Genomic DNA, 15337 nt, shown 5'->3' on the forward strand with positions numbered 1-15337 from the left:
TTCCGCATTTTCCTCAACAGGTAGAGGGAGCAATTAATAAAGCATACACTATTCTAGGCTTCATTAATGGGGACAGAGTACAACAGCAGGGAAGTATGGTGCACTTAACAAAGGTATTAGATTGTTGCTTAAACTCTAAAGCTCGAGCACCGCACATTAGGCAGAACGTGAATGCACTGGGAGAGCATGCGCAGACAGACAGAGCGCGAGAGAGTGCACGCAGAAGAGGTTTACAAGGATCAGTGTGGGCATGATAAATTTCGCTTAGTGACAGACTGGAGAAATGGGAGCGGTTTTCCCTCAGAGACAAGATCTGATAGAAGTTTTCAAACTCATGAGAGGTCTGGACAGAGTGACTAGGGAGAAACAGATCAAGAAATAGAGGGCGCAATTTTAAAAAGTGTTGGCAAAATAAACAAATACAAGGTGAGTTGGGGCAGAAGAAAAGTGGAGTGTGGCTTGGGTCCAGAATGCACAGCCTGGATGTTGGCAGAGGCTCTATCAAATGAGACATTCAAGAGGGAATAAATAAAAAACAACAAACAGGTGATTCAGAGCCAGGGGTATTCACTGTGGCCCAAATAGCCTCCTTTTACACCATAACAATTCTGTGATGTCTCAGAATAGTTGAGAGTTCACTGCACGGGTTCCTGTGAGCTCAAGTGTACACACACACACACACACACACACACCCAAGCAGAGGGCGTACTACAAAGGTTGACCTGCTGATTCCTGGTGGGCTTGTGCTACAAGGACAGATTGACGAGACCATGGCCATATTCTCTCCAGGTTTGACAAATGAGAGGTTATATCATTCAGATATCCAAAGTGGCCCAAGGCTCAACTGGAAGGATGTTTCCTTGGTTTTGGGTGCTGGTGGCTCGAACAGTGTGAGAAAAAAGGGGCAAGCCCTTTTCAAATTAAATATAGGAGGAATTTCCTCTCTCACAGGGTGGTGAACCTGTGGATGACTCAATCCCAGGGGGGCAGTGGGGTCCGGACAGCATTCTCTAGAAAGATTCTTAGATATTGAGGCAACAGGAGACTTGGGAAAATGGGCAACAGATAGCTCCTCCCACTCTTCCTTCAAACCAGAGTTGCATGTTATTGTCATCCTTTGCAAGTGGGTGCAAATAGCCTCAGCAGAGTGTCTCCACTGAGAGATAGTGCCTCTGACATCACAGCATATCCTAAAACTTTTCTGATGAAGAGTCAAGGCCCGAAACGTCAGCTTTTGTGCTCCTGAGATGCTGCTTGGCCTGCTGTGTTCATCCAGCCCCGCACTTTGTTACATCCTAAAACTCAGTGTTGGTCCAAGTTTTTGCACTCCAAGTACTAAAGTGAGATTTGAACCTTTTGACTGATGGAGGCAAGTGTATTGTCCATCAGCTGCAGAGGATGCAGAGTTGGGTGATTGTAATTCTTACGTGGCCTCTGGCTGGAAATATTTAAATATTGGGAAGAGGGGGAAACGGGGGGGGTGGGGGTGGTGGGGGGGTGGGGGGGGGGGAAGGGAGGTAGAGTGTGTCGGGGAAGGTTGGGATTTAAAGGGATATCTTCCAACAGCAAACCCAAAAACACCGCCAACCACACAAATTCAGTACAGGGCAGACCTTGTCAGTCTTTAACAGATTTTTTTTTTTAATAGGCAAAGATTAGATGCCCATCTCATCTCACTCCTGAAGAAAAAGGATTTTTAAAACCATGAGTATGCAAAAAAATCTCTATAGTTACTAACAAAGGTTCTCAACATACAATTCACACAATACAACTATATGTACAGGCACTTTACACATCATTTTCACATTTGTACACTTCAATATATTATTATATAGACAATTTGCAATCTGAGGGTATACACATTCACTACATGAGGGCTGTTGCTAAGACGAGACATGCCAGGTAAATGAGGGCTGTCTGGTGACAGGGTGGAGCTCCATTCCTGCCCTCCTCAGTCCTGGGGGAGCTGTGCAATTTGAGAACATTGAGGTGCAGTGCTTTCAGGTCCTCCAAGGCCCCGTGGGCGGCCATGGAGAATGCTGGATCCCCCGTTGTCAGGAGGTCGAAGACGCAGGACTGGAAGTACACGTCCTCTACCTGGAGGATCTCCCGGCACTTGGCCGTGGCGCTTTCCACCGTGTACACCTGCCGGGGGTGCTGCAGCCTGGCACTGGATGGGCTCCTGGACAGCGTGTGCTCCTTGATAAGCTCGTTGCGGGGGCAGCCGTGCAGGCAGAGCTGCAGGCACACGCTCTCGTCCGCATAATTCAAAGTCTCCTCGGGGACCCTGATGGCAAAGGTCAGGTAGTCTCCCACCTGGCGCACAATGATGGTGGTGCCAATGTAATGGGCCTGGATTTCGACCTGGGCTGTGCCTGCTTTACCAAGTATTCTCAGACTGTTCTCGCCTTCCTTCTCGCTGCCACCTGTTGTGCCGTCCACAAATGCTGATGGAAGGTCATCTGTGGTTGCTTGATAAACCTTCTGCTCTGTGCAGCCCTGGAAGCTCTTGAATATGATTGTAATCTGCAAAAACCCAAAAAAAAACACACACACAAACACAAGAGGTCAGGATTAATAAAAAAGCATCTCAAAATTTCTTAAGTATTTCACAAAACATTTCCACAGTCCCTCACACATTTAGAGGGGCTATGGGTAGCTGGGCCAGCAAAGGCCCAAACAAAAAGGTCGAATGGCCTCCTGCTTTGCTGTGTCAATCCACACTAAAGGTGGCGTGACCGGACAAAATGAATGCAGAGCCAAAGGGCTATGAAGCGCCCAGCAGAAATCTGGTCAATGTCACCCGGGGAGTGCTGAGTTCGCTAACACAGAAAGCTGTGGAGTTCACAGCATTGAACGTTTGAGGAGTTAGATATAGTTCCTGGTGCTCAAGGAGGCAAAGGGTATGGAATGAAAGCAGGAACAGGGTACTGAGTTGGATGATCAGCTGTGACTGAATATTTGATCCTGAGGGGCAGAGCAGGCTTCAATAGCCCATTCCTGTTCCCATTTTTTAATGTTCTCCTTGAGCAGAGTGAGAACAAATCTGAGAGAATGAGGCTGCCATTTATGGAGATGAAGAGATTGATGTAACAAGGCCCACACAGTTTGTATCCAGCAACAGCTCCCACTGATGGCTGGGTCGGTCTGGTTTCAAATCAGAGAACAGATATCAGCCTCAGAAATTCAGGAGCATATTAAACCATTCAGCAACTCTCAACATTTAAAAAAGGATTGAAGAGACAAAATATAATCTGGGAAAAAAACCCAATCCTCCTGGGGCACCCTAATTACTGATGGCCGGATGTTCATTTGAATTAAGGGACCCTTTTCCTTACATATATTAAAAAAAACTAACATTTGTTAAAGACTAATTTGTGAAGAGCTTATTCTAACCATTATTTGTCACTATTTCAAAACATCTCACTATTTTTAAAAAGAAAATCATATTGAAATGCAATGGATAATAGTCCTTGGGGTCTGAGAAGTCTTTAACCTAAAAGATTCAGTCACTCCTGAACATCAACCGAAGGTGGGATAAACAAGCTTCATTTTAACCGGCGCCCTGGAGAATGTTCCCTCTTGATAAACGGGCAAAACGACCAATATTGCGTTTACAGTATTATCACAATCTGTGCTCGAGGGTGCGAGTGAGAAGGTGCACTGCCGCTAAGTTCTATTCAAGGCAAAGTTTCATAATTACTTTTTTTTTTGGAAGTGATATATCCTGTAATTAAAGTACAACCGTGATTTGTATACTCCTTGCATCAGGTTTCTATTACTTAGTGTGTGCTTTTACATTACTTTTACGGGTCTCTTGGTCAACCACAATATTTCACCAACCAGTACACTCCTGGTTCCATACTGGTCAATAAAAAGTTTGATGTTGTTTTCTTGAAGGTTCTGGTATTTTTTAATGGCTCGGAGAAAGCAGGGAGCTGGTCGTTAGATTGAACAGGCAGGAGTAACTGGATAAGCTAAAAGTTGTCAACTACTGAGATCAACTGTGGATTAAGTGAAGATACCTGCACTCAGTTGTGCTGATGCAACCCTACAGCAATTAACTAGATGCATTAAATATCATTGTTTAATTGCTGAGTGACAGCAACTGGCAAAACAAATCTTTACCTAAAAACTGCTCACTGCAACAAATGTTCCACACACTCCAAACTCTCATTTCAAAGAGCATTTCTCTGACATATCGACTTCATTGACATATACCTGTGGCCTCAGGGCCAATATTGCACAAGAAACTTACAAGAACAGATTATGCAAAAATGCATAGAATTGACAGGGCAGAACAGGCCATTCAATGCGGGTATTAATTCTAAAACAAAAATTATTCGTTGGCAGTTTGTTACTGTCAAGGCCAGCATTTGCTACCCATCACCGAGTTGCCTTGAACAGAGTGGCTTGGTCAGCCATTTGAAAAGGGTGTTAGGAGTCACCCACATGCTCATGTTTATGCTCCATATCATTCACTTCCATTGCAATTAGCACATCCCTCCACATCTTTCACTCTTGTTTAGCCAACTTCCCTTGAATGCATCATTGCTTATTTATCTCCACCATACTGCTAGCAAGCTCCGAATTCTCGCCACCGAGGAAAGAATTTCTCCTGAATTCCGTTGAATTTACTTCTACATTAGGACCCTGAATCTTGGATGTAACCTCCAGATCTTCCTTCCATCCATTCACAGGTGAGGTGAGAGGAATTAAAGATTGTCTTGCCTACACCCCTTTACTCTGACCAAAGCTGAATGCCAGGAAGGAAGGAAAGGAAGGAAAGGAACAGGGATGCGAGGAGGTAGTTTTTGGTTTTGATTGGGTGTACAATCCACAGTACAGGAACAGAAAGCCAAGGCATTTCACTGATAGAGAAGCCTCATTGCTTTAGCGCCAAGGCAGTACTACAGGATCAGGCTGGATTCAAATACACATTCCCAATAATTTGCAGGGGCTGATGATCTTTGACTGCTTTGGATTTGGACAATGAAGTACTCAGACTAACTTCTTTATTCAGACAAGAATAAATTTTAAAAAGCTCATCGTCAGCATCAATATCAAGTATTTAAATCACAATGGGTGCATGAATGGGTGTGTGTTCGGAGCTTATGCTGTCAGGGCGAGCCCACCCGTGTCAAAGCTTCTTTTTCTAAATAAAAAGTGGGCACCTTGGCTAAAGTCTCACTTCTCATCGGGTAGGGTGCCAAGGATTAGTGCAACACTGACCTATGACTAATAATCTCAAACATTCTCACAAACTACTCTGTTCCAGCTCTTCCAGGGATCGAGTGGTGCAGTGGTAGTGAGTTTATCGCTGAGCCAGGAGGCCTCTGTTCAAGTCTCCCCTGCTCCAGAGGTGTGGCGTAACATCTCCTTGAACAGTAATTAGAAAATTTCTATTTCTCATGACATTTGGACCAATTAAGCTCCCAAATGAATGCTTGCATTTATATAGCTTCTTTCACACCACAAGGTCATCCCATTGTACTTTAGAGGCAGTGCCCTTCACATCGCAACATGGGGAATTCCCTTAGTTTGTACATAAAAAGCACAAAGAAATCACTTGCTTTAATGATAAGCTTCAGCCAACGATCACAAAAAAATTCAAAAGGGCAGGGTAAGTGTCATTTTCTCATATGGCCATAGTAGAGACAGGAATTTGGGTTAAAATCTCAGATGAAAGATGGCATCTCTCAACGTGTGGGTTGCATGGCAGCACAGTTGTTAGCACGGATGCCTCACAGCACCAGGACCCAGTTTGGTTCCACCCTCAGGCAACTGTCTGGGTGCAGGTCAGGTGGATTGGCCATTGTTAAATTGCTCATAGTGTCCAGGGATGTGCAGATTAGACGGATTAACTACAGGATATGCAGGGAGGGAGTGGATCTGGGTGGGAGGCTCAGTGTGGACCCCATTGGACAATGGCCTGCTTCCATACTGTAGGGATTCTACGATCAACAGTACAGCATTGGAACTGTTATCCAGGGATTACATGCTCCAGTGTCAAGAGTGTGACTTGAATCCACAACTTTGTACCTCATTATGTGGGAATGTTACCAACTGGGCTGCAGTTGATTAACGTGGGCTAGATATTGGGTGTTTCTAAAAAATTAAACAAACGTGCTGCTGATGGTTTAAAGCTTACACATCAGGATTAAAAGGAAGAATGCCAATCACAATTTATACCAGAGTGAAAAATGACCAGTTGAGGTGATGCCATGGAGAAGCAACAGGGAATATCAGAATTCCCAGAATCCCACGTAATTTAAAAAACGTGCAAGGCTTGAACATGTTCCTCTTGTTTGCAGAGAGCGGGTACGGGCGCTGCTCTGGCAAACTAAGTGTGCCACACTATGAGCTGGACCAAATATATTGACTCTGTTATTACTCCAGTTATAACACACTTATGTCTGCTCAGCTATCCAATTATGAAATCAAATCTTAAATCATCTACACCATGGACGTCCAGTCCCTATACACCTGTATTCCGCATGCAGATGGCCTCAAGGCCCTCCGCTTCTTCCTGTCCTGCAGGCCCGACCAGTGCCCCTCCACCAACACCCTCATCCGCCTAGCCGAACTCGCCTTCACCCTCAACAACTTCTCTTTTGACTCCTCCCACTTCCTACAGACTAAGGGGGTGGCCATGGGCACCCGCATGGGCCCCAGCTATGCCTGCCTCTTTGTAGGTTACGTGGAACAGTCCCTCTTCCGCACCTACACAGGCCCCAAACCCCACCTCTTCCTCCGGTACATTGATGACTGTACCGGCGCCGCCTCTTGCTCCCCAGAGGAGCTCGAACAGTTCATCCACTTCACCAACACCTTCCACCCCAACCTTCAGTTCACCTGGGCCATATCCAGCACATCCCTCACCTTCCTGGACCTCTCAGTCTCCATCTCAGGCAACCAGCTTGTAACTGATGTCCATTTCAAGCCTACCGACTCCCACAGCTACCTCCTCCCACCCACCCTCCTGCAAAAATTCCATCCCCTATTCCCAATTCCTCCGCCTCCGCTGCATCTGCTTCCATGACAAGACATTCCACTCCCGCACATCCCAGAAGTCCAAGTTCCCCCCACAGTGGTCGAGAACGCCCTTGACCGCGTCTGCCGTATTTCCCGCAACACATCCCTCACACCCCGCCCCCGCCACAACCGCCCAAAGAGGATCCCCCTCGTTCTCACACACCACCCCACCTACCTCCGGATACAACGCATCATCCTCCGACACTTCCGCCATCTACAATCCGACCCCACCACCCAAGACATTTTTCCATCCCCACCCCTGTCTGCTTTCCGGAGAGACCACTCTCTCCATGACTCCCTTGTTCGCTCCACACTGCCCTCCAACCCCACCACACCTGGCAACTTCCCCTGCAACCGCAGAAAATGCTACACTTGCCCCCACACCTCCTCCCTCACCCCGATCCCAGGCCCCAAGATGACATTCCACATTAAGCAGAGGTTCACCTGCACATCTGCCAATGTGGTATACTGCATCCACTGTACCCGGTGTGGCTTCCCCTACATTGGGGAAACCAAGCGGAGGCTTGGAGACTGCTTTGCAGAATACCTCCGCTCAGTTCACAACAAACAACTGCACCTCCCAGTCGCAAACCATTTCCACTCCCCCTCCCATTCTTTAGATGACATGTCCATCATGGGCCTCCTGCAGTGCCACAATGATGCCACCCGAAGGTTGCAGGAACAGCAACTCATATTCCACCTGGGAACCCTGCAGCCTAATGGTATCAATGTGGACTTCACCAGTTTCAAAAATCTCCCCTTCCCCCACCGCATCCCTAAACCAGCCCAGTTCGTCCCCTCCCCCCACTGCACCACACAACCAGCCCAGCTCTTCCCCTCCACCCACTGCATCCCAAAACCAGTCCAACCTGTCTCTGCCTCCCTAACCTGTTCTTCCTCTCACCCATCCCTTCCTCCCACCCCAAGCCGCACCCCCATCTACCTACTAACCTCATCCCACCTCGTTGACCTGTCCGTCTTCCCTGGACTGACCTATCCCCTCCCTACCTCCCCACCTATACTCTCTCCACCTATCTTCTGTTCTCTCCATCTTCAGTCCGCCTCCCCCTCTCTCCCTATCTATTCCAGAACCCTCATCCCATCCCCCTCTCTGAAGAAGGGTCTAGGCCCGAAACACGCTTTTGTGCTCCTGAGATGCTGCTTGGCCTGCTGTGTTCATCCAGCCTCACATTTTATTATCTTGGATTCTCCAGCATCTGCAGTTCCCATTATCTCTAACCATGTACATTTGGTTTTGAATTTTGCAGTTTATACTCTTATTGTGAGCAACCCTACCCAACGTCTCAACGGCACTTGTTTATCCCAATGAGTTTAGGGTGAAAAGCTTTGGCAATATTTCTTACTTCTCAACAACCCTCCATCTATGTCCTTGAATCTATTTAAGGGTAATGTTTTTGTCTTTAGGGTTACCATCTCTACCAGCCTTTTAAGCAGCAACTTGCAGAGACCTACAACCCTCAGATGAAAATTTATTTGTTCAAATCCAGTCTCAACTTGCTGCTCCATACTTTAAAACTGTGCACCTGGCCACTGACCCCTTATACATCCTGTCTATGCCCCTTGGAACATCATATTTGAGTACAGGAGCAAGGATGTTTTTTACTGCAATTATACAGGGTGTTGGGGAGACCACACCTAGAATATTGTGAGCAGATTTGGTGTCCTTATTTCGGGCTACAGAAGGAATGCAGCAAAAATTTACCAAATTAACTCCTGGGATCACTGGACTGATGAATGAAGATTGAGTCAGATAAGATTGGATCCACTGGAATTTAGAAGAACAAGGTGAAATCTATGAAATTCCAAAAGGACCAGGCAAGTTAGATGCAGGAAGGATTTGCTTGATGGTGGATGAGTCCAGAACCAAGGGTCACAGTTAAGGATCAGGGGAAAACCTTCTAGGACTGAAACAAGAATTTCTTCGCCTAGAGTGTGGTGAGCCTGCGGAACTCACTATCACAGAAATCAGTCGAGGCTAAGCTATTGTATTTTCATGGATGTACATATAGCTCGTGGCTAAAGGTATCAAGAGATTGTGGGATTAGGGTACTGAGCTTGAAAATCAGCTGTGATCATACTGCAGCAGACCAGGCTTAAGGGAGTCGAATTGCCTACTTCCACTCCTATTTTCCACATTTCAATCAAATCCAGCCCTCCCTGTGACCTTCTCTGCTCTAAAAGGAAGCGAACTGCAGTCTATCTAGTTTCTCTTCAATGAATCACTCCAGCCCAGGCAACATCCAAAACGAATAGGAACAGGAGTAGGTCATTTGGCCCTTCGAGCATACTCAGCTATCCAATACGACAAGAATGGCAAACCCGACATTCCTCACATCCATTGCATTTTCTCTGTGACCCTTCATTGCCTATGGATCAAGAAAACCCCTCAGCCTTAAATATACACAAAGAACTCTGTCCCACAACTCTGTGTGGCAATGACTTCCAAGGATACTCCGCCACCCGGGAAAATTCCTCATCACAGTCTTAAATCAGCATCCCTTTATGCCGAGACTAAGCTCTCTAGTCCTCAACCCTCTCTCAATAAGGAGAAACATCCTACCAGCGTTTATCCCTTTAAGAATCCTGTGTATCAATGAGATTACCTCCTATTCTTCTAAATCCTGGTGAGTAGAGACCCACCCCGTTTAGCCTTTTCTCAGAAGGCAACCCCTCCATGCCAGGGACCATCCTAGCAAACCTTCTCTGACCTGCCTCCAATGAAATTATATTCTTCCTTTTAAAAGGAAAAGGAGACCAACACTTCAGTAGCTCCAGATATGGTCTCGGAGGCACATCCTGGTGAATCTCCTCTGCACCTTCTCTACAGCAATCACAACCATCCTTCTGGAAAGGACATGTGTGAACCAGATTAGATTGTTGTTACAAGGTCAACATTACAGTGACTAGTTCAATATTCCAGATTTTATTGATGGAAGTTAAATTCCACTAGCTGTTGATATGACTCAATGTCTCAAAAATGCACCATATAAATAGAATCAGAGTCAGATGTACAGCGCAGAAACAGAACGTTTGGTCCAACATGTCAATGCCAACCAAATATCCCAAATAAATCCTGCCCCATTTGCCAGCCTTTGACCCAGATCCCTCTAAATCCTTCCTACTTACATACTCACTCAGATGCCTTTTAAATGTTGAGATTATACCAATTTCCACCACTTCCTTTGGCAGCTCATTCCATACATGCACCATCCCCATGTGAAAATGTTGTGCCTTGGGTCTCTTAAATCTTTCCCCTCTCACCTTAAACCTATGCTCCCTAGTTTTGGATTCCCCACCCCAAGGAAACAACCTTGTCTATTGATCCTATTCATGCATTTCATGACTTTACATTGCTCTAAGGTCATCCCTCAGACTCAGACACTCCAGGGAAAATAGCCCCAGCCTGTTCAGCCTCTCCCTATAGCTCAGATCCTGGCAATATCCTTATAAATCTTCCATATCTTCCTTTCTAATATTAGATAGGTGGGTTGAACTCCGGTAATAAGCAGAACTTAACAGGCAATGTCCGGCTTTAAAGCAAACCAACACAGTTCAACAATACTTCAGACCAGCAAGAAGTCCTACAACTAAGCCTCGAGTGTTTGAGTCTGGAGGAAGTGCTGGAGGAAAAGGGACAGCCGAGATGGTCAATTCCTTCTGTGTTTTGAACAAGGAACTGGCTTGATTGTGCAGCCATTTGCAATCAGACTTCCACCATGTGGTAAAGGAGACAGGTGCCTCGGTGGAACCTGTAGTATGGTCATATTTCTCACGGTAAAGGGGAATTATTGGGAAGAGGTAGATGTTGGGGGAGCAGTGGCAGACAGGACCCTAGCGAGATGCTGACGATCTGTTGGCTGACTGATATGTACAAGGACCCACCTTGGAACAGTGGCTGCGTTCACGCACGGACACATTTTTCCACAGGTAACATTTTAAATTCTGTGAAAAGCTCCAGTGTAACTCTCCAACGCACTGCCTGTTGATACTGGAGCTCAGCCCAACTAACTAACATGGGCAACTGTACCAGGTTGGAAATTCAGGGCGGGGGTGTGAGAAAGAGACTGTAGCAGTTCAAAAACCTTCCTGCAAAATCCTAAGATGATAACCATTGCAGAGTCTAACACATCATTTGAGACACACAGGCACATGCCAAGATAGGGCGTCAGTCTACATTGCTAGCAATAGCAGCCTGTATGATCCAAACACAGAGTCCCTATGATATCAAACTGCTTTCCTATTAAATTCCAAGAAACAGAAGCCCCAATACAGCAAAGCCTGCCTGGTGTTGATGGTTGCTGGCACAGGGTCTACGCAACTTCTCAGAACCATGTGAGGGGGGTTGTCAAAGACCATTTCCACAGCACTGCACCCCCCCCCCCCAACCTCCCCATGAACATCACAGAGGATGGGGTAGCTGGTGTTGTTGGCAAAGGCTTCCTAACCAAATGGGTCCGGGAATACGCCCAGGGATAAGCACCAATGCAGCCCAGGAGGCAGCACTGTGACCTGCCATGCTGAGAAAAAAAAAGTATGCCACAGGGGGCACAGTGACATCTCCATTACTTTGCAGCCTTAGACCGGGCTTGGGGTGCGTACTGTAGCATTTCAAAAACCTTCCTGCGAAATCCTAACGTTTATGACCATTCCAGAGGGGACGTGAGTTCAAATCCCACCATGGCAGACCACAATCCAAAAACAATAAAAATCTGCAGTCTAAGCAAAAGCTGGCCTAATGGTGCTCATGTAACCATTGTTGGTTATAGTAAGTCACCAGAATCACTGATGTCCTTCAGGGAGGGATATCTGCCATCTCTCCCTGGTCCGACCTACATGCAACTCTATACCCACACCACATGGGGGAAGATGGTTAACGGTCCCTTTGGATCATTAACCAGGATCCTACTCCACCTCAAGTTTCTGAAGAGTGTCATCACCCTACCCTCAGGTCCAGCAGGACATTATGTGTGTTGTCCCTGTACCATGCATTTGTACCCATAGGCTTCTGCTGTTCACATGAACCAGCCTCCCATTAGCATCCAGACCATCAGAACGTTACTCCTCTGATCAGCTGTACTTCAAAAATTGCGTACACTTAGCTTCTGGTCAAACAAAATATTATGCAGGAATGTTAAAACAGCCTCAACCTACCGTGTCATGAATAGAGCTCTAAGAGGCCTGACTTGCACATCGAGTTAACTTCATAAATTGAGACAAACTCAAGTAATAATAGAAGAGAAAAGAGAATAAGGAAGAACTTGTCAATATTCAAGTTCAGAAGAGATGAAGGGAAACGGAATCACGGAGGGAAAGTAGAAGCAGCGCAAAATCAGAAAGTGGGAGTAGGCCATTCAGCCCTTCAAGCCTGGAACGCTATTCAATATGATCCTGGCTGATCATCCAGCTCTGGTCTCACCTTCTCCCCATATCCTTTGATCGCTTTTGCCGTGAGAACTAACTCCTTGAGAACATTCAATGTTCTGGCCAAAACCATTTTGTGGTAGAAGATTCCACAGGCTCTACTTTGGGTGAAGAAATTTCTCCTTTTCAGTCCTAAATGGCCTACCTTGCATCCTTAAACTGTGACCCCCTGCTTCTGGACTCCCCCATGATCTGGAACATTTTTCTTGCATCAACCAATCTTGAACACCATTTGGACTTCAGTTACACCGGACAAATGGCCTTTTTAACCACATTGCAACTTTAAACATTGTTTTACACTTGAATTACCCTCATGTGCTTTACAGGGAGCTGTGTTTGCTGCTAAAGTAACTGCAGGGGGTGGGCTACACACCCAACACGTGTAACCAGAAACTTTGGGATGAAGTGGAAAAACCCAACAGCTCACTCTGATAAACTGCATCAGTAAAAGACACTGACACAACAAGTCCACCCGAACACACTTTTAAAGAGACATGGATCATTTTGTGCAATTGCAACATTAGAGTACAAATAGATTTATCATGCAACACATTATCAGCTCTCCAAACACTACTCTTTAATAAAATATTAAAGAAGCGCAATTTATATCAATTCAATAATGCAAATGGGACTTGCTGGCAGTTTGTTACAACTCAATAAAAAAACTGAAAGAACTGCAGATGCTATAAATCAGGAACATGTTGCTGGAAAAGCTCAGGTCTGGCAGCATCCATGAGGAGAAAAGTCAGTTAATGTTTTGGGTCTGGTGACCCTTCCTCTGAATGCAGAACGGTTCAGGAAACGTCTCCAGACCTGAAACATTAACTCTGATTTTATTCATTCACAGATGCTGCCAGACCTGCTGCAGTTTTCCAGTTACTTCTGTTTTTGTTGCGTTACAACTCATTAACAAAAACATATCTCAGATTTAACATTAACTGATTGAGCATCAACTGCCACCCGTGGGAGGGAATTACAGACATCTACGCGTGCACGTAGAAGCATCTGTCCTGAACAGTCTGGCTCTAATTTTTAGACTACACTCCTTAACAGCACCATGGTGGCTCAGGAACCTGTGTTCAATTCCACCCTTGAGTGGCTGCGTGGAGTTTGCACATTCTCCCCCTGCATGTGTGTGGGCTTCCTTCAGCTTCCTCCTACAGTGCAAAGCTGTGCAGGTTAGGTAGACTGGTCATACCAAACTACCTTATAGTAACCAGGGAAATGCAGGCCAGGTGGACTAGCCAGGGAAAATACAGGGTTAGAGGGATTTGGGGGTGTGCCGAGTGGGATGGCCGTCAGAGGGTTAGTATGGACCCGATGGATCAAAAGGCCTGTTTCCATACTGTAGGTGTTCTACAACTGTAGCTCAATTTCCAACCAGAAATAGTTACTCTGACGAGAGAGCTGGTGAAGACATGTGGCACCAACAATGGGTGTGGCGTGGCCACACAACGATGCTGTCAGCAATATGCACTTCCTGTTCCAGTGCCCTGACAGGTAGCTGTCACACGGCTGTTCAACATGCTGCAAATGGTCATTCCCAATGACTTCACCACACTTCACAAACACTTGGAAAATTCTTCCTTCATAGCTTATAGGATACAGAATACTGGCATACACTAGTTTCTCTTTGTGATTCACAACGTTAACTCCTTTGAAAAGGAGGGGTCATTTTGGATATGGTGATTTTTTAAAAAAATGCATAATTAAATGAGATTTCAATTGCTTGTAAATCAATGTCATGGACCAATTGTCTCCAACATTTTGCAACTTTGCCAGTCTTCTGTTGAGAAGAGATGTTGTGCAGCAATATTCAACCAGAGAAGCTAATACAGAAGAGTCTAACTCCACTCTTAACTACAGCATCAGAAATATTCACCTCTTCTGCTGTCTCTCACTTCATGAAACCCAGCTCACATCCAGCTTTAAATTTAGAATCAAACATAACTAGCTATCATCAGTTCTGAAAAGGGTCACTCAACCCAGACCCCTTCTCCAAAGATGCTGCCGTGCTTGCCAAACTTTTAAGTAATGTCTGTGATTGCAGATGCTGTAAATCAGAAACAGTTTTCTCAGTTTAGATAAACTTAAAAATTTTGTACTTGTGTTATACAGTTTGACTACTGCACAGGGTCACAGATATTAAAAGTGATGGGAACTGGACCATTAAACATTAATTAAAAAAGCAGCCAAGAATTTGCTTACTTTTCAACTCAAACTCTCATGAAATGCAAACAATTTTCACTTTACAGTGTTAACTAAGCTGTTCAATTAAAACAACAGGAATGAAACGCAGTGAACTATACTGCCCATTGAAAACATGGTCAGCAATTGCATCCTTTAAAGAAAGCTCATATTTGATACGAGGGAACAAGACTAAAAAAGCAACATACACGCACAGAAAACATATTTTTTAAAAACACACTTGAAAAGGTCCATTAAGAAGCAGAAATAGCTGTGTTCAAGCACAGCCTAGAAAGGACTGAATAGTGCAGGGAGTTTGAATGGAGCACCATGTTGCTTCTGGGACCCTAGACAATGAATACAGTTTGGGCTGACTGCCTTGAAACAGAGATTGGTTCTTAGCGGAATTAGTGTGGGACCAATTCCCAGAGGATTAGAATCCACAGCACAAAACTGCTTATTCACCCCTAATTGGAAGCTCGTTTGTGTTACCAATTTAGTACTGCAGGGTCCCTCATCCCAATGGAGAGAAAGAAAAATTGGCAAATATCCAGTTTCGGGCTTGCCATAGCTGTAAAAAAAAATGCTGCTTCTGTTCACATACCACGTAAGAAGAGAAAGGTTTCAACAGCATGTAGAAATTCCATCTCTCTCTCTCTCTCATTAGGGAAAC

General features: G+C 45.4%; 1 protein-coding gene across 3 annotated transcripts in view; it reads right to left on the minus strand.

Moving 5' to 3' along the window:
- Nucleotides 1–1629: 1629 nt before the first annotated feature.
- rgmd (RGM domain family, member D) overlaps nucleotides 1630–15337 on the minus strand; it is a 104567-nt gene continuing 90859 nt past the window's right edge. For all 3 annotated transcript variants that reach the window (XM_048559412.2, XM_048559411.2, XM_048559413.2), the window contains one exon: nucleotides 1630–2526. In XM_048559412.2, coding sequence (XP_048415369.1) covers nucleotides 1867–2526 — 660 coding nt within the window. In that variant the 3' untranslated portion in view covers nucleotides 1630–1866. The remainder of the gene's footprint in view (nucleotides 2527–15337) is intronic.

This window comes from Stegostoma tigrinum, chromosome 30, assembly GCF_030684315.1.
Source record: "Stegostoma tigrinum isolate sSteTig4 chromosome 30, sSteTig4.hap1, whole genome shotgun sequence".
NCBI classification, from domain to species: domain Eukaryota; kingdom Metazoa; phylum Chordata; class Chondrichthyes; order Orectolobiformes; family Stegostomatidae; genus Stegostoma; species Stegostoma tigrinum.